This window comes from Telmatherina bonti (assembly GCF_933228915.1).
Source record: "Telmatherina bonti genome assembly, contig: scaffold_199, whole genome shotgun sequence".
Classification (NCBI taxonomy): Eukaryota; Metazoa; Chordata; class Actinopteri; order Atheriniformes; family Telmatherinidae; genus Telmatherina; species Telmatherina bonti.
The window spans coordinates 29,873-53,000 of record NW_027634702.1 but is presented as its reverse complement, the minus strand read 5'-3'; the positions used below and the strand labels follow the sequence as shown (position 1 = coordinate 53,000).

General features: G+C 60.4%; 1 protein-coding gene across 1 annotated transcript; it reads left to right on the top strand.

Annotated features, from left to right (window-relative positions):
* Nucleotides 1-569: 569 nt before the first annotated feature.
* On the top strand, nucleotides 570-21,350 carry LOC306774281 (SRSF protein kinase 3-like). Its single transcript, XM_079264280.1, has 4 exons — nucleotides 570-582; nucleotides 19,660-19,729; nucleotides 19,829-19,921; nucleotides 20,029-21,350. Exons 1-4 carry the CDS (start codon nucleotides 580-582, stop codon nucleotides 20,211-20,213), a joined length of 351 nt encoding a protein of 116 aa, XP_079120406.1. The 5' UTR covers nucleotides 570-579; the 3' UTR covers nucleotides 20,214-21,350.
* Nucleotides 21,351-23,128: the final 1,778 nt, after the last annotated feature.

Sequence of the window (23,128 nt, the reverse complement as noted above, 5' to 3'; positions counted from 1 at the left end):
CACACACACACACACACACACACACACACATCTGGAGCATCGCCTGCATGGTACACACACACACACACACACACACATCTGGAGCATCGCCTGCATGGTACACACACACACACACACACACACACACACACACACATCTGGAGCATCGCCTGCATGGTACACACACACACACACACACACACACACACACACATCTGGAGCATCGCCTGCATGGTACACACACACACACACACACACACATCTGGAGCATCGCCTGCATGGTACACACACACACACACACACACACACACACACATCTGGAGCATCGCCTGCATGGTACACACACACACACACACACACACACACACACACATCTGGAGCATCGCCTGCATGGTACACACACACACACACACACACACACATCTGGAGCATCGCCTGCATGGTACACACACACACACACACACACACACACACACATCTGGAGCATCGCCTGCATGGTACACACACACACACACACACACACACACACACACATCTGGAGCATCGCCTGCATGGTACACACACACACACACACACACACACATCTGGAGCATCGCCTGCATGGTACACACACACACACACACACACACACACACACACACAATGGTGGGGGTGGCAACTGCAGTCCATGTTTTCCTCTTTGTGTTCCGATGTTGTTGTGATAAACGTCCGTCCTCCATCCGTCCGTCTTCCATCCGTCCGTCCTCCATCCGTCCGTCTTCCATCCGTCCGTCCTCCATCCGTCCGTCTTCCATCCGTCCGTCCTCCATCCGTCCGTCTTCCATCCGTCCGTCTTCCATCCGTCCGTCCTCCATCCGTCCGTCTTCCATCCGTCCGTCCTCCATCCGTCCGTCTTCCATCCGTCCGTCTTCCATCCGTCCTCCATCCATCCGTCCGTCCTCCATCCGTCCTCCATCCATCCGTCCGTCTTCCATCCGTCCGTCCTCCATCCGTCCGTCCTCCATCCGTCCTCCATCCATCCGTCCGTCCTCCATCCGTCCGTCTTCCATCCGTCCGTCCTCCATCCGTCCGTCTTCCATCCGTCCGTCTTCCATCCGTCCGTCTTCCATCCGTCCGTCCTCCATCCGTCCGTCTTCCATCCGTCCGTCCTCCATCCGTCCGTCTTCCATCCGTCCGTCCTCCATCCGTCCGTCTTCCATCCGTCCGTCTTCCATCCGTCCGTCCTCCATCCGTCCGTCTTCCATCCGTCCGTCCTCCATCCGTCCGTCTTCCATCCGTCCGTCTTCCATCCGTCCTCCATCCATCCGTCCGTCCTCCATCCGTCCTCCATCCATCCGTCCGTCTTCCATCCGTCCGTCCTCCATCCGTCCGTCCTCCATCCGTCCTCCATCCATCCGTCCGTCCTCCATCCGTCCGTCTTCCATCCGTCCGTCCTCCATCCGTCCGTCTTCCATCCGTCCGTCTTCCATCCGTCCGTCTTCCATCCGTCCGTCCTCCATCCGTCCGTCTTCCATCCGTCCGTCCTGAATCCGTCCGTCCTCCATCCGTCCGTCTTCCATCCATCCGTCCTCCATCCGTCCGTCTTCCATCCGTCCGTCCGTCCTCCATCCGTCCGTCCTCCATCCGTCCGTCCGTCTTCCATCCGTCCGTCTTCCATCCGTCCGTCCTCCATCCGTCCGTCCTCCATCCGTCCGTCCGTCTTCCATCCGTCCGTCCTCCATCCGTCCGTCCTCCATCCGTCCGTCCTCCATCCGTCCGTCCGTCTTCCATCCGTCCGTCTTCCATCCGTCCATCCTCCATCCGTCCGTCCGTCTTCCATCCGTCCGTCCTCCATCCGTCCGTCCTCCATCCGTCCGTCCTCCATCCGTCCGTCCGTCTTCCATCCGTCCGTCCTCCATCCGTCCGTCCGTCTTCCATCCGTCCGTCCTCCATCCGTCCGTCCTCCATCCATCCGTCCGTCCTCCATCCGTCCGTCCTCCATCCGTCCGTCTTCCATCCGTCCGTCTTCCATCCGTCCGTCCTCCATCCGTCCGTCCTCCATCCGTCCGTCCGTCTTCCATCCGTCCGTCCTCCATCCGTCCGTCCTCCATCCGTCCGTCATCCATCCGTCCGTCCTCGATCCGTCCGTCTTCCATCCGTCCGTCCTCCATCCGTCCGTCCGTCTTCCATCCGTCCGTCTTCCATCCGTCCGTCTTCCATCCGTCCGTCCTCCATCCGTCCGTCCGTCTTCCATCCGTCCGTCCTCCATCCGTCCGTCCTCCATCCGTCCGTCCTCGATCCGTCCGTCTTCCATCCGTCCGTCCTCCATCCGTCCGTCTTCCATCCGCCCGTCCTCCATCCGTCCGTCTTCCATCCGTCCGTCTTCCATCCGTCCGTCCTCCATCCGTCCGTCTTCCATCCGTCCGTCTTCCATCCGTCCGTCCTCCATCCGTCCGTCCTCCATCCGTCCGTCTTCCATCCGTCCGTCTTCCATCCGTCCGTCCTCCATCCGTCCGTCCTCCATCCGTCCTCCATCCATCCGTCTGTCCTCCATCCGTCTGTCCTCCATCCGTCCGTCTTCCATCCGTCTGTCCTCCATCCGTCCGTCTTCCATCCGTCCGTCTTCCATCCGTCCGTCTTCCATCCGTCCGTCTTCCATCCGTCCGTCTTCCATCCGTCCTCCATCCATCCGTCCGTCCTCCATCCGTCCGTCCTCCATCCGTCCGTCTTCCATCCGTCCGTCCTCCATCCGTCCGTCCTCCATCCGTCCGTCTTCCATCCGTCCGTCTTCCATCCGTCCTCCATCCATCCGTCCGTCCTCCATCCGTCCGTCCTCCATCCGTCCGTCTTCCATCCGTCCGTCCTCCATCCGTCCGTCCTCCATCCGTCCGTCCTCCATCCGTCCGTCTTCCATCCGTCCGTCTTCCATCCATCCGTCCTCCATCCATCCGTCCGTCCTCCATCCGTCCGTCCTCCATCCGTCCGTCCTCCATCCGTCCGTCTTCCATCCGTCCGTCTTCCATCCGTCCGTCTTCCATCCGTCCTCCATCCATCCGTCCGTCCTCCATCCGTCCGTCCTCCATCCGTCCGTCTTCCATCCGTCCGTCCTCCATCCGTCCGTCCTCCATCCGTCCGTCTTCCATCCGTCCGTCTTCCATCCGTCCGTCTTCCATCCGTCCTCCATCCATCCGTCCGTCCTCCATCCGTCCGTCCTCCATCCGTCCGTCCTCCATCCGTCCGTCTTCCATCCGTCCGTCCTCCATCCGTCCGTCCTCCATCCGTCCTCCATCCATCCGTCCTCCATCCATCCGTCCGTCCTCCATCCGTCCGTCCTCCATCCGTCTGTCTTCCATCCGTCCGTCCTCCATCCGTCCGTCCTCCATCCGTCCTCCATCCATCCGTCCTCCATCCATCCGTCCGTCCTCCATCCGTCCGTCCTCCATCCGTCTGTCTTCCATCCGTCCGTCTTCCATCCGTCCGTCCTCCATCCGTCCGTCCTCCATCCGTCCGTCTTCCATCCGTCCGTCCTCCATCCGTCCGTCCTCCATCCGTCCGTCCTCCATCCATCCGTCCGTCTTCCATCCGTCCGTCCTCCATCCGTCCGTCCTCCATCCGTCCGTCCTCCATCCGTCCGTCTTCCATCCGTCCGTCTTCCATCCGTCCGTCCTCCATCCGTCCGTCCTCCATCCGTCCGTCTTCCATCCGTCCGTCCTCCATCCGTCCGTCCTCCATCCGTCCGTCCTCCATCCATCCGTCCGTCTTCCATCCGTCCGTCCTCCATCCGTCCGTCTTCCATCCGTCCGTCCTCCATCCGTCCGTCCTCCATCCGTCCGTCTTCCATCCGTCCGTCCTCCATCCGTCCGTCCTCCATCCGTCCGTCCTCCATCCGTCCTCCATCCATCCGTCTTCCATCCGTCCGTCCGTCCTTCCATCCGTCCTTCCATCCGTCTTCCATCCGTCCTCCATCCGTCCGTCCTCCATCCGTCCGTCTTCCATCCGTCCGTCCTCCATCCGTCCGTCTTCCATCCGTCCGTCTTCCATCCGTCCGTCCTCCATCCGTCCGTCCTCCATCCGTCCGTCCTCCGTCCGTCCGTCCTCCATCCGTCCGTCCGTCCTCCATCCGTCCGTCCTCCATCAGTCCGTCCTCCATCCGTCCGTCCGTCCTCCATCCGTCCGTCCTCCATCCGTCCGTCCTCCATCCGTCCGTCCGTCCTCCATCCGTCCGTCCTCCATCCGTCCGTCCTCCATCCGTCCGTCCTCCATCCGTCCGTCCTCCGTCCGTCCGTCCTCCATCCATCCGTCCGTCTTCCATCCGTCCGTCCTCCATCCGTCCGTCTTCCATCCGTCCGTCCTCCATCCGTCCGTCCGTCTTCCCTCCGTCCGTCCTCCATCCGTCCGTCTTCCATCCGTCCGTCCTCCATCCGTCCGTCTTCCATCCGTCCGTCCTCCATCCGTCCGTCCTCCATCCGTCCGTCTTCCATCCGTCCGTCCTCCATCCGTCCGTCCTCCATCCGTCCGTCCTCCATCCGTCCGTCCGTCCTCCATCCGTCCGTCTTCCATCCGTCCGTCCTCCATCCGTCCGTCCTCCATCCATCCGTCCGTCTTCCATCCGTCCGTCCTCCATCCGTCCGTCCTCCATCCGTCCGTCTTCCATCCGTCCTCCATCCATCCGTCCGTCTTCCATCCGTCCGTCCTCCATCCGTCCGTCCTCCATCCGTCCGTCTTCCATCCGTCCGTCCTCCATCCGTCCGTCCTCCATCCGTCCGTCTTCCATCCGTCCGTCCTCCATCCATCCGTCCGTCCTCCATCCGTCCGTCCTCCATCCGTCCGTCTTCCATCCGTCCGTCCTCCATCCGTCCGTCCGTCTTCCCTCCGTCCGTCCTCCATCCGTCCGTCTTCCATCTTTCCGTCTTCCATCCGTCCGTCCTCCATCCATCCGTCCGTCCTCCATCCGTCCGTCCTCCATCCGTCCGTCCTCCATCCGTCCGTCTTCCATCCGTCCGTCCTCCATCCGTCCGTCCTCCATCCGTCCGTCTTCCATCCGTCCGTCTTCCATCCGTCCTCCATCCGTCCGTCTTCCATCCCTCCGTCCTCCATCCGTCCGTCCTCCATCCGTCTGTCTTCCATCCGTCCGTCTTCCATCCGTCCGTCCTCCATCCGTCCATCCTCCATCCAACTGTCCGTCTTCCATCCGTCCGTCTTCCATCCGTCCGTCCTCCATCCGTCCGTCTTCCATCCGTCCGTCCTCCATCCGTCCTCCATCCATCCGTCCGTCTTCCATCCGTCCGTCCTCCATCCGTCCTCCATCCATCCGTCCGTCTTCCATCCGTCCGTCCTCCATCCGTCCTCCATCCATCCGTCCGTCCTCCATCCGTCCTCCATCCATCCGTCCGTCCTCCATCCGTCCGTCCTCCATCCGTCCGTCTTCCATCCGTCCGTCCTCCATCCGTCCTCCATCCATCCGTCCGTCTTCCATCCGTCCGTCCTCCATCCGTCCTCCATCCATCCGTCCGTCCTCCATCCGTCCTCCATCCATCCGTCCGTCCTCCATCCGTCCGTCCTCCATCCGTCCTCCATCCATCCGTCCGTCTTCCATCCGTCCGTCCTCCATCCGTCCTCCATCCATCCGTCCGTCTTCCATCCGTCCGTCCTCCATCCGTCCTCCATCCATCCGTCCGTCCTCCATCCGTCCTCCATCCATCCGTCCGTCCTCCATCCGTCCGTCCTCCATCCTTCCGTCCTCCATCCATCCGTCCGTCCTCCATCCGTCCGTCCTCCATCCGTCCGTCTTCCATCCGTCCGTCCGTCCTCCATCCGTCCGTCCTCCATCCGTCCGTCCGTCCTCCATCCGTCCGTCCTCCATCCGTCCGTCTTCCATCCGTCCGTCTTCCATCCGTCCGTCCTCCGTCCGTCCGTCCTCCATCCGTCCTCCATCCATCCGTCCGTCTTCCATCCGTCCGTCTTCCATCCGTCCGTCCTCCATCCGTCCTCCATCCATCCGTCCGTCTTCCATCCGTCCGTCCTCCATCCGTCCGTCCTCCATCCGTCCATCTTCCATCCGTCCGTCTTCCATCCGTCCGTCCTCCATCCGTCCGTCCGTCCTCCATCCGTCCGTCCTCCATCCGTCCGTCTTCCATCCGTCCGTCTTCCATCCGTCCGTCCTCCATCCGTCCGTCCGTCCTCCATCCGTCCGTCCTCCATCCGTCCGTCTTCCATCCGTCCGTCTTCCATCCGTCCGTCCTCCATCCATCCGTCCGTCCTCCATCCGTCCGTCTTCCATCCGTCCGTCTTCCATCCGTCCGTCCTCCATCCATCCGTCCGTCCTCCATCCATCCGTCCATCCTCCATCCGTCCGTCTTCCATCCGTCCGTCTTCCATCCGTCCTCCATCCGTCCGTCCTCCATCCGTCCGTCTTCCATCCGTCCGTCCTCCATCCGTCCGTCCTCCATCCGTCCGTCCTACATCCAACCGTCCGTCTTCCATCCGTCCGTCCTCCATCCGTCCGTCTTCCATCCGTCCGTCTTCCATCCGTCCGTCCTCCATCCGTCCGTCCTCCATCCGTCCGTCCTCCATCCGTCCGTCTTCCATCCGTCCGTCCTCCATCCGTCCGTCCTCCATCCGTCCGTCTTCCATCCGTCCGTCCTCCATCCATCCGTCCGTGCTCCATCCGTCCGTCCTTCCATCCGTCCTTCCATCCGTCTTCCATCCGTCCTCCATCCGTCCGTCTTCCATCCGTCCGTCCTCCATCCGTCCGTCCTCCATCCGTCCGTCTTCCATCCGTCCGTCCGTCCTCCATCCGTCCATCCTCCATCCGTCCGTCCTCCATCCGTCCGTCCTCCATCCGTCCGTCTTCCATCCGTCCGTCCGTCCTTCCATCCGTCCTTCCATCCGTCTTCCATCCGTCCTCCATCCGTCCTTCCATCCGTCTTCCATCCGTCCGTCCTCCATCCGTCCGTCTTCCATCCGTCCGTCCTCCATCCGTCCGTCCTCCATCCGTCCGTCCTCCGTCCGTCCGTCCTCCATCCGTCCGTCCGTCCTCCATCCGTCCGTCCTCCATCCGTCCGTCCTCCATCCGTCCTCCATCCATCCGTCCGTCTTCCATCCGTCCGTCCTCCATCCGTCCGTCTTCCATCCGTCCGTCCGTCCTCCATCCGTCCGTCTTCCATCCGTCCGTCTTCCATCTGTCCGTCTTCCATCCGTCCGTCCTACATCCAACCGTCCGTCTTCCATCCGTCCGTCTTCCATCCGTCCGTCCTCCATCCGTCCGTCCGTCTTCCATCCGTCCGTCCTCCATCCATCCGTCCGTCCTCCATCCGTCCGTCTTCCATCCGTCCGTCTTCCATCCGTCCGTCCTCCATCCGTCCGTCCTCCATCCGTCCGTCCTCCATCCATCCGTCCGTCCTCCATCCGTCCGTCTTCCATCCGTCCGTCTTCCATCCGCCCGTCCTCCATCCGTCCGTCCTCCATCCGTCCGTCTTCCATCCGTCCGTCCTCCATCCGTCCGTCCGTCTTCCCTCCGTCCGTCTTCCATCCGTCCGTCTTCCATCCGTCCGTCCTCCATCCATCCGTCCGTCCTCCATCCGTCCGTCCTCCATCCGTCCGTCCTCCATCCGTCCGTCTTCCATCCGTCCGTCTTCCATCCGTCCGTCCTCCATCCATCCGTCCGTCCTCCATCCGTCCGTCCTCCATCCGTCCGTCCTCCATCCGTCCGTCTTCCATCCGTCCGTCCTCCATCCGTCCGTCCTCCATCCGTCCGTCTTCCATCCGTCCGTCTTCCATCCGTCCTCCATCCGTCCGTCTTCCATCCCTCCGTCCTCCATCCGTCCGTCCTCCATCCGTCCGTCCTCCATCCGTCCGTCCTCCATCCATCCGTCCGTCCTCCATCCGTCCGTCCTCCATCCGTCCGTCCTCCATCCGTCCGTCCTCCATCCGTCCGTCTTCCATCCGTCCGTCCTCCATCCGTCCGTCCGTCCTCCATCCGTCCGTCTTCCATCCGTCCATCCTCCATCCGTCCGTCCTCCATCCGTCCGTCCTCCATCCGTCCGTCTTCCATCCGTCCGTCCGTCCTTCCATCCGTCCTTCCATCCGTCTTCCATCCGTCCTCCATCCGTCCTTCCATCCGTCTTCCATCCGTCCGTCCTCCATCCGTCCGTCTTCCATCCGTCCGTCCTCCATCCGTCCGTCCTCCATCCGTCCGTCCTCCGTCCGTCCGTCCTCCATCCGTCCGTCCGTCCTCCATCCGTCCGTCCTCCATCCGTCCGTCTTCCATCCGTCCTCCATCCATCCGTCCGTCTTCCATCCGTCCGTCCTCCATCCGTCCGTCCTCCATCCGTCCGTCTTCCATCCGTCCGTCCGTCCTCCATCCGTCCGTCTTCCATCCGTCCGTCCGTCCTCCATCCGTCCGTCTTCCATCTGTCCGTCTTCCATCCGTCCGTCCTACATCCAACCGTCCGTCTTCCATCCGTCCGTCTTCCATCCGTCCGTCCTCCATCCGTCCGTCCGTCTTCCATCCGTCCGTCCTCCATCCATCCGTCCGTCCTCCATCCGTCCGTCTTCCATCCGTCCGTCTTCCATCCGTCCGTCCTCCATCCGTCCGTCCTCCATCCGTCCGTCCTCCATCCATCCGTCCGTCCTCCATCCGTCCGTCTTCTATCCGTCCGTCTTCCATCCGCCCGTCCTCCATCCGTCCGTCCTCCATCCGTCCGTCTTCCATCCGTCCGTCCTCCATCCGTCCGTCCGTCTTCCCTCCGTCCGTCCTCCATCCGTCCGTCTTCCATCCGTCCGTCTTCCATCCGTCCGTCCTCCATCCATCCGTCCGTCCTCCATCCGTCCGTCCTCCATCCGTCCGTCCTCCATCCGTCCGTCTTCCATCCGTCCGTCCTCCATCCGTCCGTCCTCCATCCGTCCGTCTTCCATCCGTCCGTCTTCCATCCGTCCTCCATCCGTCCGTCTTCCATCCCTCCGTCCTCCATCCGTCCGTCCTCCATCCGTCCGTCCTCCATCCGTCCGTCCTCCATCCATCCGTCCGTCCTCCATCCGTCCGTCCTCCATCCGTCCGTCCTCCATCCGTCCGTCTTCCATCCGTCCGTCCTCCATCCGTCCGTCCTCCATCCGTCCGTCTTCCATCCGTCCGTCTTCCATCCGTCCTCCATCCGTCCGTCTTCCATCCGTCCGTCTTCCATCCGTCCGTCCTCCATCCGTCCATCCTCCATCCAACTGTCCGTCTTCCATCCGTCCGTCTTCCATCCGTCCGTCCTCCATCCGTCCGTCCTCCATCCGTCCGTCTTCCATCCGTCCGTCCTCCATCCGTCCTCCATCCATCCGTCCGTCTTCCATCCGTCCGTCCTCCATCCGTCCTCCATCCATCCGTCCGTCTTCCATCCGTCCGTCCTCCATCCGTCCTCCATCCATCCGTCCGTCCTCCATCCGTCCTCCATCCATCCGTCCGTCCTCCATCCGTCCGTCCTCCATCCGTCCGTCCTCCATCCGTCCGTCTTCCATCCGTCCGTCCTCCATCCGTCCTCCATCCATCCGTCCGTCTTCCATCCGTCCGTCCTCCATCCGTCCGTCCTCCATCCGTCCGTCTTCCATCCGTCCGTCTTCCATCCGTCCTCCATCCGTCCGTCTTCCATCCCTCCGTCCTCCATCCGTCCGTCCTCCATCCGTCCGTCTTCCATCCGTCCGTCTTCCATCCGTCCGTCCTCCATCCGTCCATCCTCCATCCAACTGTCCGTCTTCCATCCGTCCGTCTTCCATCCGTCCGTCCTCCATCCGTCCGTCCTCCATCCGTCCGTCTTCCATCCGTCCGTCCTCCATCCGTCCTCCATCCATCCGTCCGTCTTCCATCCGTCCGTCCTCCATCCGTCCTCCATCCATCCGTCCGTCTTCCATCCGTCCGTCCTCCATCCGTCCTCCATCCATCCGTCCGTCCTCCATCCGTCCTCCATCCATCCGTCCGTCCTCCATCCGTCCGTCCTCCATCCGTCCGTCTTCCATCCGTCCGTCCTCCATCCGTCCTCCATCCATCCGTCCGTCTTCCATCCGTCCGTCCTCCATCCGTCCTCCATCCATCCGTCCGTCCTCCATCCGTCCTCCATCCATCCGTCCGTCCTCCATCCGTCCGTCCTCCATCCGTCCTCCATCCATCCGTCCGTCTTCCATCCGTCCGTCCTCCATCCGTCCGTCTTCCATCCGTCCGTCCTCCATCCGTCCTCCATCCATCCGTCCGTCCTCCATCCGTCCTCCATCCATCCGTCCGTCCTCCATCCGTCCGTCCTCCATCCTTCCGTCCTCCATCCGTCCGTCCTCCATCCGTCCGTCTTCCATCCGTCCGTCCGTCCTCCATCCGTCCGTCCTCCATCCGTCCGTCCGTCCTCCATCCGTCCGTCCTCCATCCGTCCGTCTTCCATCCGTCCGTCCTCCATCCATCCGTCCGTCCTCCGTCCGTCCGTCCTCCATCCGTCCTCCATCCATCCGTCCGTCTTCCATCCGTCCGTCTTCCATCCGTCCGTCCTCCATCCATCCGTCCGTCTTCCATCCGTCCGTCCTCCATCCGTCCTCCATCCATCCGTCCGTCCTCCATCCGTCCGTCCTCCATCCGTCCATCTTCCATCCGTCCGTCTTCCATCCGTCCGTCCTCCATCCGTCCGTCCGTCCTCCATCCGTCCGTCTTCCATCCGTCCGTCTTCCATCCGTCCGTCTTCCATCCGTCCGTCCTCCATCCATCCGTCCGTCCTCCATCCGTCCGTCTTCCATCCGTCCGTCTTCCATCCGTCCGTCCTCCATCCATCCGTCCGTCCTCCATCCATCCGTCCGTCCTCCATCCGTCCGTCCTCCATCCGTCCGTCCTACATCCAACCGTCCGTCTTCCATCCGTCCGTCCTCCATCCGTCCGTCCTCCATCCGTCCGTCTTCCATCCGTCCGTCCTCCATCCATCCGTCCGTCCTCCATCCATCCGTCCATCCTCCATCCGTCCGTCTTCCATCCGTCCGTCTTCCATCCGTCCTCCATCCGTCCGTCCTCCATCCGTCCGTCTTCCATCCGTCCGTCCTCCATCCGTCCGTCCTCCATCCGTCCGTCCTCCATCCGTCCGTCTTCCATCCGTCCGTCCTCCATCCGTCCGTCCTCCATCCGTCCGTCCTACATCCAACCGTCCGTCTTCCATCCGTCCGTCCTCCATCCGTCCGTCTTCCATCCGTCCGTCATCCATCCGTCCGTCCTCCATCCGTCCGTCCTCCATCCGTCCGTCCTCCATCCGTCCGTCTTCCATCCGTCCGTCCTCCATCCGTCCGTCCTCCATCCGTCCGTCTTCCATCCGTCCGTCCTCCATCCATCCGTCCGTGCTCCATCCGTCCTTCCATCCGTCTTCCATCCGTCCTCCATCCGTCCGTCTTCCATCCGTCCGTCCTCCATCCGTCCGTCCTCCATCCGTCCGTCTTCCATCCGTCCGTCCTCCATCCATCCGTCCGTGCTCCATCCGTCCTTCCATCCGTCTTCCATCCGTCCTCCATCCGTCCGTCTTCCATCCGTCCGTCCTCCATCCGTCCGTCCTCCATCCGTCCGTCTTCCATCCGTCCGTCCGTCCTCCATCCGTCCGTCTTCCATCCGTCCGTCCTCCATCCGTCCGTCTTCCATCCGTCCGTCCTCCATCCGTCCGTCCTCCATCCGTCCGTCCTCCATCCGTCCGTCTTCCATCCGTCCGTCCTCCATCCGTCCGTCCGTCCTCCATCCGTCCGTCTTCCATCCGTCCATCCTCCATCCGTCCGTCCTCCATCCGTCCGTCCTCCATCCGTCCGTCTTCCATCCGTCCGTCCGTCCTTCCATCCGTCCTTCCATCCGTCTTCCATCCGTCCTCCATCCGTCCGTCCTCCATCCGTCCGTCTTCCATCCGTCCGTCCTCCATCCGTCCGTCTTCCATCCGTCCGTCCTCCATCCGTCCGTCCTCCATCCGTCCGTCCTCCGTCCGTCCGTCCTCCATCCGTCCGTCCGTCCTCCATCCGTCCGTCCTCCATCCGTCCGTCCTCCATCCGTCCTCCATCCATCCGTCCGTCTTCCATCCGTCCGTCCTCCATCCGTCCGTCCTCCATCCGTCCGTCTTCCATCCGTCCGTCCGTCCTCCATCCGTCCGTCTTCCATCCGTCCGTCTTCCATCTGTCCGTCTTCCATCCGTCCGTCCTACATCCATCCGTCCGTCTTCCATCCGTCCGTCCTCCATCCGTCCGTCCGTCTTCCATCCGTCCGTCCTCCATCCATCCGTCCGTCCTCCATCCGTCCGTCTTCCATCCGTCCGTCTTCCATCCGTCCGTCCTCCATCCGTCCGTCCTCCATCCGTCCGTCCTCCATCCGTCCGTCCTCCATCCATCCGTCCGTCCTCCATCCGTCCGTCTTCCATCCGTCCGTCTTCCATCCGCCCGTCCTCCATCCGTCCGTCCTCCATCCGTCCGTCTTCCATCCGTCCGTCCTCCATCCGTCCGTCTTCCATCCGTCCGTCCTCCATCCGTCCGTCCTCCATCCGTCCGTCCTCCATCCGTCCGTCTTCCATCCGTCCGTCCTCCATCCGTCCGTCTTCCATCCGTCCGTCTTCCATCCGCCCGTCCTCCATCCGTCCGTCCTCCATCCGTCCGTCTTCCATCCGTCCGTCCTCCATCCGTCCGTCTTCCATCCGTCCGTCTTCCATCCGCCCGTCCTCCATCCGTCCGTCCTCCATCCGTCCGTCTTCCATCCGTCCGTCCGTCCTCCATCCATCCGTCCGTCCTCCATTCGTCCGTCTTCCATCCGTCCGTCCTCCATCCGTCCGTCTTCCATCCGTCCGTCCGTCCTTCCATCCGTCCTTCCATCCGTCTTCCATCCGTCCTCCATCCGTCCGTCTTCCATCCGTCCGTCCTCCATCCGTCCATCTTCCATCCGTCCGTCCGTCCTCCATCCGTCCGTCTTCCATCCGTCCGTCCTCCATCCGTCCGTCCTCCATCCGTCCGTCCTCCATCCGTCCATCTTCCATCCGTCCGTCCGTCCTCCATCCGTCCATCTTCCATCCGTCCGTCCGTCCTCCATCCGTCCGTCCTCCATCCGTCCGTCTTCCATCCGTCCGTCCTCCATCCGTCCGTCCTCCATCCGTCCGTCCTCCATCCGTCCGTCCGTCCTTCCATCCGTCCTTCCATCCGTCTTCCATCCGTCCTCCATCCGTCCGTCTTCCATCCGTCCGTCCGTCCTCCATCCGTCCGTCCTCCATCCGTCCGTCCTCCATCCGTCCGTCTTCCATCCGTCCGTCTTCCATCCGTCCGTCCTCCATCCGTCCGTCCTCCATCCGTCCGTCTTCCATCCGTCCGTCTTCCATCCGTCCGTCCTCCATCCGTCCGTCCGTCTTCCATCCGTCCGTCCGTCCGTCCTCCATCCGTCCGTCCTCCATCCGTCCGTCTTCCATCCGTCCGTCCTCCATCCGTCCGTCCTCCATCCGTCCGTCCTCCATCCGTCCGTCTTCCATCCGTCCGTCTTCCATCCGTCCGTCTTCCATCCGTCCGTCTTCCATCCGTCCGTCCGTCCTCCATCCATCCGTCCGTCCTCCATTCGTCCGTCTTCCATCCGTCCGTCCTCCATCCGTCCGTCTTCCATCCGTCCGTCCGTCCTTCCATCCGTCCTTCCATCCGTCTTCCATCCGTCCTCCATCCGTCCGTCTTCCATCCGTCCGTCCGTCCTCCATCCGTCCGTCTTCCATCCGCCCGTCCTCCATCCGTCCGTCCTCCATCCGTCCGTCTTCCATCCGTCCGTCCTCCATCCGTCCGTCCTCCATCCGTCCGTCCTCCATCCGTCCGTCCTACATCCAACCGTCCGTCTTCCATCCGTCCGTCTTCCATCCGTCCGTCCTCCATCCGTCCGTCCTCCATCCGTCCGTCTTCCATCCGTCCGTCTTCCATCCGTCCGTCCTCCATCCGTCCGTCCGTCCTCCATCCGTCCGTCTTCCATCCGTCCGTCTTCCATCCGTCCGTCCTACATCCAACCGTCCGTCTTCCATCCGTCCGTCTTCCATCCGTCCGTCCTCCATCCGTCCGTCCGTCCTCCATCCGTCCGTCCTCCATCCGTCCGTCCTCCATCCGTCCGTCCTCCATCCGTCCGTCCTCCATCCATCCGTCCGTCCTCCATCCGTCCGTCTTCCATCCGTCCGTCTTCCATCCGTCCGTCCTCCATCCGTCCGTCCTCCATCCGTCCGTCCGTCTTCCATCCGTCCGTCTTCCATCCGTCCGTCCTCCATCCGTCCGTCCGTCCTCCATCCGTCCGTCCTCCATCCATCCGTCCGTCCTCCATCCGTCCGTCTTCCATCCGTCCGTCTTCCATCCGTCCGTCCTCCATCCGTCCGTCCTCCATCCGTCCGTCCTCCATCCATCCGTCCGTCCTCCATCCGTCCGTCTTCCATCCGTCCGTCTTCCATCCGCCCGTCCTCCATCCGTCCGTCCTCCATCCGTCCGTCTTCCATCCGTCCGTCCTCCATCCGTCCGTCCGTCCTCCATCCGTCCGTCCTCCATCCGTCCGTCCTCCATCCGTCCGTCTTCCATCCGTCCGTCCTCCATCCGTCCGTCCTCCATCCGTCCGTCTTCCATCCGTCCGTCCTCCATCCGTCCGTCCTCCATCCGTCCGTCCGTCTTCCGTCCGTCCGTCCTCCGTCCGTCCGTCCTCCATCCGTCCGTCTTCCATCCGTCCGTCCTCCATCCGTCCGTCCTCCATCCGTCCGTCTTCCATCCGTCCGTCCTCCATCCGTCCGTCCGTCTTCCATCCGTCCGTCTTCCATCCGTCCGTCCTCCATCCGTCCGTCCTCCATCCGTCCGTCCTCCATCCGTCCGTCTTCCATCCGTCCGTCTTCCATCCGTCCGTCCTCCATCCGTCCGTCTTCCATCCGTCCGTCTTCCATCCGTCCGTCCTCCATCCGTCCGTCCTCCATCCGTCCGTCCTCCATCCGTCCGTCTTCCATCCGTCCGTCTTCCATCCGTCCGTCCTCCATCCGTCCGTCCTCCATCCGTCCGTCCTCCATCCGTCCGTCTTCCATCCGTCCGTCCTCCATCCGTCCGTCCTCCATCCGTCCGTCCTCCATCCGTCCGTCTTCCATCCGTCCGTCCTCCATCCGTCCGTCCTCCATCCGTCCGTCTTCCATCCGTCCGTCCTCCATCCGTCCGTCCTCCATCCATCCGTCCGTCTTCCATCCGTCCGTCCTCCATCCATCCGTCCGTCTTCCATCCGTCCGTCCTCCATCCGTCCGTCTTCCATCCGTCCGTCCTCCATCCGTCCGTCTTCCATCCGTCCGTCTTCCATCCGTCCGTTCTCCATCCGTCCGTCTTCCATCCGTCCGTCCTCCATCCGTCCGTCTTCCATCCGTCCGTCCTCCATCCGTCCGTCCTCCATCCGTCCGTCCTCCATCCGTCCGTCTTCCATCCGTCCGTCTTCCATCCGTCCGTCCTCCATCCGTCCGTCCTCCATCCGTCCGTCCTCCATCCGTCCGTCTTCCATCCGTCCGTCCTCCATCCGTCCGTCTTCCATCCGTCCGTCCTCCATCCGTCCGTCTTCCATCCGTCCGTCTTCCATCCGTCCGTTCTCCATCCGTCCGTCTTCCATCCGTCCGTCCTCCATCCGTCCGTCTTCCATCCGTCCGTCCTCCATCCGTCCGTCCTCCATCCGTCCGTCCTCCATCCGTCCGTCTTCCATCCGTCCGTCCTCCATCCGTCCGTCCTCCATCCATCCGTCCGTCTTCCATCCGTCCGTCCTCCATCCATCCGTCCGTCTTCCATCCGTCCGTCCTCCATCCGTCCGTCTTCCATCCGTCCGTCCTCCATCCGTCCGTCTTCCATCCGTCCGTCCTCCATCCGTCCGTCCTCCATCCGTCCGTCCTCCATCCGTCCGTCTTCCATCCGTCCGTCCTCCATCCGTCCGTCTTCCATCCGTCCGTCCTCCATCCATCCGTCCGTCTTCCATCCGTCCGTCCTCCATCCGTCCGTCTTCCATCCGTCCGTCCTCCATCCGTCCGTCTTCCATCCGTCCGTCCTCCATCCGTCCGTTCTCCATCCGTCCGTCTTCCATCCGTCCGTCCTCCATCCGTCCGTCTTCCATCCGTCCGTCCTCCATCCGTCCGTCCTCCATCCGTCCGTTCTCCATCCGTCCGTCTTCCATCCGTCCGTCCTCCATCCGTCCGTCTTCCATCCGTCCGTCTTCCATCCGTCCGTTCTCCATCCGTCCGTCTTCCATCCGTCCGTCCTCCATCCGTCCGTCCTCCATCCGTCCGTCCTCCATCCGTCCGTCTTCCATCCGTCCGTCCTCCATCCGTCCGTCCTCCATCCGTCCGTCCTCCATCCGTCCGTCTTCCATCCGCCCGTCCTCCATCCGTCCGTCTTCCATCCGCCCGTCCTCCATCCGTCCGTCCTCCATCCGTCCGTCTTCCATCCGTCCGTCCTCCATCCGTCCGTCCGTCCTCCATCCGTCCGTCCTCCATCCGTCCGTCCTCCATCCATCCGTCCGTCCTCCATCCGTCCGTCTTCCATCCGTCCGTCTTCCATCCGTCCGTCCTCCATCCGTCCGTCCTCCATCCGTCCGTCCGTCTTCCATCCGTCCGTCTTCCATCCGTCCGTCCTCCATCCGTCCGTCCGTCCTCCATCCGTCCGTCCTCCATCCATCCGTCCGTCCTCCATCCGTCCGTCTTCCATCCGTCCGTCTTCCATCCGTCCGTCCTCCATCCGTCCGTCCTCCATCCGTCCGTCCTCCATCCATCCGTCCGTCCTCCATCCGTCCGTCTTCCATCCGTCCGTCTTCCATCCGCCCGTCCTCCATCCGTCCGTCCTCCATCCGTCCGTCTTCCATCCGTCCGTCCTCCATCCGTCCGTCCGTCCTCCATCCGTCCGTCCTCCATCCGTCCGTCCTCCATCCGTCCGTCTTCCATCCGTCCGTCCTCCATCCGTCCGTCCTCCATCCGTCCGTCTTCCATCCGTCCGTCCTCCATCCGTCCGTCCTCCATCCGTCCGTCCGTCTTCCGTCCGTCCGTCCTCCGTCCGTCCGTCCTCCATCCGTCCGTCTTCCATCCGTCCGTCCTCCATCCGTCCGTCCTCCATCCGTCCGTCTTCCATCCGTCCGTCCTCCATCCGTCCGTCCGTCTTCCATCCGTCCGTCTTCCATCCGTCCGTCCTCCATCCGTCCGTCCTCCATCCGTCCGTCCTCCATCCGTCCGTCTTCCATCCGTCCGTCTTCCATCCGTCCGTCCTCCATCCGTCCGTCTTCCATCCGTCCGTCTTCCATCCGTCCGTCCTCCATCCGTCCGTCCTCCATCCGTCCGTCCTCCATCCGTCCGTCCTCCATCCGTCCGTCTTCCATCCGTCCGTCCTCCATCCGTCCGTCCTCCATCCGTCCGTCCTCCATCCGTCCGTCTTCCATCCGTCCGTCCTCCATCCGTCCGTCCTCCATCCGTCCGTCCTCCATCCGTCCGTCTTCCATCCGTCCGTCCTCCATCCGTCCGTCCTCCATCCGTCCGTCCTCCATCCGTCCGTCTTCCATCCGTCCGTCCTCCATCCGTCCGTCCTCCATCCATCCGTCCGTCTTCCATCCGTCCGTCCTCCATCCATCCGTCCGTCTTCCATCCGTCCGTCCTCCATCCGTCCGTCTTCCATCCGTCCGTCCTCCATCCGTCCGTCTTCCATCCGTCCGTCTTCCATCCGTCCGTTCTCCATCCGTCCGTCTTCCATCCGTCCGTCCTCCATCCGTCCGTCTTCCATCCGTCCGTCCTCCATCCGTCCGTCCTCCATCCGTCCGTCCTCCATCCGTCCGTCTTCCATCCGTCCGTCTTCCATCCGTCCGTCCTCCATCCGTCCGTCCTCCATCCGTCCGTCCTCCATCCGTCCGTCTTCCATCCGTCCGTCCTCCATCCGTCCGTCTTCCATCCGTCCGTCCTCCATCCGTCCGTCTTCCATCCGTCCGTCTTCCATCCGTCCGTTCTCCATCCGTCCGTCTTCCATCCGTCCGTCCTCCATCCGTCCGTCTTCCATCCGTCCGTCCTCCATCCGTCCGTCCTCCATCCGTCCGTCCTCCATCCGTCCGTCTTCCATCCGTCCGTCCTCCATCCGTCCGTCCTCCATCCATCCGTCCGTCTTCCATCCGTCCGTCCTCCATCCATCCGTCCGTCTTCCATCCGTCCGTCCTCCATCCGTCCGTCTTCCATCCGTCCGTCCTCCATCCGTCCGTCTTCCATCCGTCCGTCCTCCATCCGTCCGTCCTCCATCCGTCCGTCCTCCATCCGTCCGTCTTCCATCCGTCCGTCCTCCATCCGTCCGTCCGTCTTCCATCCGTCCGTCCTCCATCCATCCGTCCGTCTTCCATCCGTCCGTCCTCCATCCGTCCGTCTTCCATCCGTCCGTCCTCCATCCGTCCGTCTTCCATCCGTCCGTCCTCCATCCGTCCGTTCTCCATCCGTCCGTCTTCCATCCGTCCGTCCTCCATCCGTCCGTCTTCCATCCGTCCGTCCTCCATCCGTCCGTCCTCCATCCGTCCGTCTTCCATCCGTCCGTCCTCCATCCGTCCGTCCTCCATCCGTCCGTTCTCCATCCGTCCGTCTTCCATCCGTCCGTCCTCCATCCGTCCGTCTTCCATCCGTCCGTCTTCCATCCGTCCGTCCTCCATCCGTCCGTCTTCCATCCGTCCGTCCTCCATCCGTCCGTCTTCCATCCGTCCGTCTTCCATCCGTCCGTTCTCCATCCGTCCGTCCTCCATCCGTCCGTCTTCCATCCGTCCGTCCTCCATCCGTCCGTCTTCCATCCGTCCGTCCTCCATCCGTCCGTCCTCCATCCGTCCGTTCTCCATCCGTCCGTCTTCCATCCGTCCGTCCTCCATCCGTCCGTCTTCCATCCGTCCGTCTTCCATCCGTCCGTTCTCCATCCGTCCGTCTTCCATCCGTCCGTCCTCCATCCGTCCGTCTTCCATCCGTCCGTCCTCCATCCGTCCGTCCTCCATCCGTCCGTCCTCCATCCGTCCGTCTTCCATCCGTCCGTCCTCCATCCGTCCGTCCTCCATCCGTCCGTCCTCCATCCGTCCGTCTTCCATCCGCCCGTCATCCATCCGTCCGTCCGTCTTCCATCCGTCCGTCCTCCATCCGTCCGTCTTCCATCCGCCCGTCCTCCATCCGTCCGTCCGTCTTCCATCCGTCCGTCCTCCATCCGTCCGTCTTCCATCCGCCCGTCCTCCATCCGTCCGTCCTCCATCCGTCCGTCTTCCATCCGTCCGTCCTCCATCCGTCCGTCTTCCATCCGTCCGTCCTCCATCCGTCCGTCCTCCATCCGTCCGTCATCCATCCGTCCGTCCGTCTTCCATCCGTCCGTCCTCCATCCGTCCGTCTTCCATCCGTCCGTCTTCCATCCGTCCGTCCTCCATCCGTCCGTCTTCCATCCGCCCGTCCTCCATCCGTCCGTCCTCCATCCGTCCGTCCGTCCTCCATCCGTCCGTCTTCCATCCGTCCGTCTTCCATCCGTCCGTCCTCCATCCGTCCGTCATCCATCCGTCCGTCCGTCTTCCATCCGTCCGTCCTCCATCCGTCCGTCCTCCATCCGTCCGTCTTCCATCCGTCCGTCCTCCATCCGTCCGTCCTCCATCCGTCCGTCCTCCATCCGTCCGTCCTCCATCCGTCCGTCCTCCATCCGTCCCTGACCCAGAACCAGGTTCAGTCTCATGCTGACTTTTGGTTTCAGGCCTTTGAACTGGCGACCGGAGATTATTTGTTCGAGCCTCATTCAGGAGAAGACTACACTAGAGATGAAGGTACACACACACACACACACACACAAAACCATATTGCCATGGCAACTGCTTTAATTGCTTGTCATGACCCATCACCTGATTCTGGTTCTGTTTTTTCAGATCACATCGCTCACATCATGGAGCTGCTCGGGCCGATCCCTGTGCCCTTCGCGCTGTCTGGCAGGTACTCCAGGGAGTACTTCACCCGGACAGGTGAGACTGCAGTGGTTTCCCACAATGCTTTGTGTTCAGACGAGACGGATAGATGACTTCTTAAAGGTTTATGTAAATGAGGTGTATTTGCTGCCTACCTGTCCCAGGTGAGCTGCGCCACATCTCCAGCCTGAAGCCGTGGGGTCTGTTCGAGGTCCTGCTGGAGAAGTACGAGTGGCCGCTGGACCAGGCGGCTCAGTTCAGCGACTTCCTGCTCACCATGCTGGAGCTGCAGCCAGAGCGGCGGGCCACGGCAGCGCAGTGTCTGCAGCACGCCTGGCTGCTGTCCTAACCGCAGGAAGTCCCCACGCAGCTCACACCTCCAATAATGGGCGGAGCTTCATTACCGTGGAGACTGGACATAAAAACCCTCCAAAACACCTGAAGTCAGATGAACAATGTTTAGAAAAGTTTCTTTCAGATTAAAAGTCCTAAACCAGATCCCACCTGGGTGGCACGGTGGTGTAGTGGTCACAGTCTCACAGCAAGAAGGTTGCTGGTTCAATCCTCGGCTGGGGGGTAGCGGTGGAGTTAGCGTGGTCTCCCCGTGTCTGCGTGGGTTCTCTCCTCCCACCGTCCAAAGACATTATTACACTGGAAGTGGTCTCTCTGTGTCGTTCCTGCGATGGAGGGAGACCTGTCCAGGTGTCTCCGCCTCTCACCCAAGGGTCAGGGTTGGGTTCGACTGCTGGGATCCCCCCCTGACCCTTAATCAGATGAATGATGCCACCTGGACCTGATACCTGGACAATGATGCTGGACTTTGCTCTGGTGAAGGCAACTTCAGGGTTTCTCCATCATTCTGATTGGTCAGAAGCTCCAAGCTCCGCCCCTTTTATGAAATGTGCTTTAATCTTGATGGTTGGATTTAATAACGGGCTTGACGACCTGATCCAGATCCGGAATGCCTGGGTGAGGCAGCCAGGAGATGATCTGGGTTGGTAGTTCAGGTGTAAACACGCCGCTGCCATCAGCACTGGTTTTCCTCAGGCGTCCACTTCCTCTGATCTCGTCTCTTTGTTTTATTGATTGTGTTTTTCCAGAATAAGACATAAATCAGTTTCAGATAACACTCCATGTCATATCAGCTGTATGTTGCCAAGCAACGGTCTGTAACAGGCATCTGGAAGGGACATGTCTTCACCCTGGTTACCATGGCAACAGTTTAGACAGCATCCCAGTGGAAACTGTGGGGCCTTTACTGGTCAGACTGGCAGATCAGGTGTAATGTTTTGCTTTTGATTTCCTGTTTCTGTTTTTATACTGTATGTTGTTACTTTCTGATCAATGTGTAAAATGATTGAATATTGATCAGTGATCAGGTTTCCAGTCTGTTACTTTGATGTCCATGAAGAAATAGTGCCTTGAAATGACTCCGCCCCCTGTGTCACAGTGACATCATCGCTGATGTAACAAGGTTTTTTTTGTACGTGTGTGAAAATAAAGATGGATGAAAGCGTACCTGGAGCAGGTGTAGTCCAACCGAAGGAACAAGTCAGCACATCCTGGCTCCTCCAGGAGGACTCCTTCGGTCCTCGAGGGCCACAGTCCGGTGACTGTTTGGAGTTTGTCTGCTTAGTCAAATGTGTTGCAGCAGGGAAACTCCCAACACTTGCAGGACTGCGGCCCTGGAGGAGCTGCTGCACTGCATCCTGGAACAACCTTTAAACGCACCGACAGACTCAGTCCCAGGTAGGAACACCGATGTGCGGGTTCCTGCCCCCACAGGTACGACTTGGACTAATACTGCGTTCCAGGAAGTCGGCGATGTGGTGGACACCACAAACCAGCTGTAAACATGTCACCATGACAACGGCAACCAGTCTGAGCTTAAACCAACGCAACCTTTCGCAGATGACACTGCAGTCTGAGGAACCTTCTGGACAGCGGTGCAGCTATGGGGGGTAAGCGAGGCGAGGTCGGTGCTGTCCTTTAACCCCAACAATATTCTCATTTCCAATATGGTGTAGAGCGCCAGCACGTTTCCAAGGCAACCGTCTGAAACGTGACGTTTGGGTGCAGCAGATGGATAAGTCCTTCACATCCTGTATGCAGGTTTGAAAGGTGAAATTTTAACACTTTCAAATTTAAGATCCCAGATTACTTCTATGGAGTTAAAATGGTCAAAGTTTACTTTTCATGCAGTTAAAACGGTCCCAGGTTTCTTTTTCTGCAGTTAAAATGGTCCCAGTTCTATTTACCTAAAATGGTCACAGTTTACTTTTTATGCACTTAACATGGTCCCCGTTTACTTTTTATACAGTTGAAGTGGTCCCAGTTTACTTCTATGTAGTTAAAATGTTCCCAGTTTACTTCTATGTAGTTAACATGGTCCCCGTTTACTTTTTATACAGTTGAAGTGGTCCCAGTTTACTTCTATGTAGTTAAAATGTTCCCAGTTTACTTCTATGTAGTTAAAATGGTCCAAGTTTACTTCTATGTAGTTAAAATGTTCCCAGTTTACTTCTATGTAGTTAAAATGGTCCAAGTTTACTTCTATGTAGTTAAAATGTTCCCAGTTTACTTCTATGTAGTTAAAATGGTCCAAGTTTACTTCTATGTAGTTAAAATGTTCCCAGTTTACTTCTATGTAGTTAAAATGGTCCAAGTTTACTTCTATGTAGTTAAAATGTTCCCAGCTTACTTCTATGTAGTTAAAATGGTCCTAGTTTACTTCTATGTAGTTAAAATGGTCAAAGTTTACTCCTATGCAGTTAAAACGGTCCCAGGTTTCTTTTTCTGCAGTTAAAATGGTCCCAGTTCTATTTACCTAAAATGGTCACAGTTTACTTTTTATGCACTTAACATGGTCCCCGTTTACTTTTTATACAGTTGAAGTGGTCCCAGTTTACTTCTATGTAGTTAAAATGTTCCCAGTTTACTTCTATGTAGTTAAAATGGTCCAAGTTTACTTCTATGTAGTTAAAATGTTCCCAGTTTACTTCTATGTAGTTAAAATGGTCCAAGTTTACTTCTATGTAGTTAAAATGTTCCCAGCTTACTTCTATGTAGTTAAAATGGTCCTAGTTTACTTCTATGTAGTTAAAATGGTCAAAGTTTACTCCTATGTAGTTAAAACGGTCCCTGGTTAACTTCTATGGAGTTAAAATGTTCCCAGTTTTCTTCTATGTAGGTAAAATGGTCCTGGTTTACTTTTCATGCAGTTAAAATGGGCCCAGTTTTGTTTTTATGAAGTTAAAATGGTCC

Excerpts from the sequence above, each read along its gene's own strand:
- LOC306774281 (XM_079264280.1), top strand. Across the intron at positions 19,730-19,828 it reads AGACTACACTAGAGATGAAG|ATCACATCGCTCACATCATG; the intron begins GTACACACACAC and ends CTGTTTTTTCAG. Across the intron at positions 19,922-20,028 it reads GGAGTACTTCACCCGGACAG|GTGAGCTGCGCCACATCTCC; the intron begins GTGAGACTGCAG and ends TACCTGTCCCAG.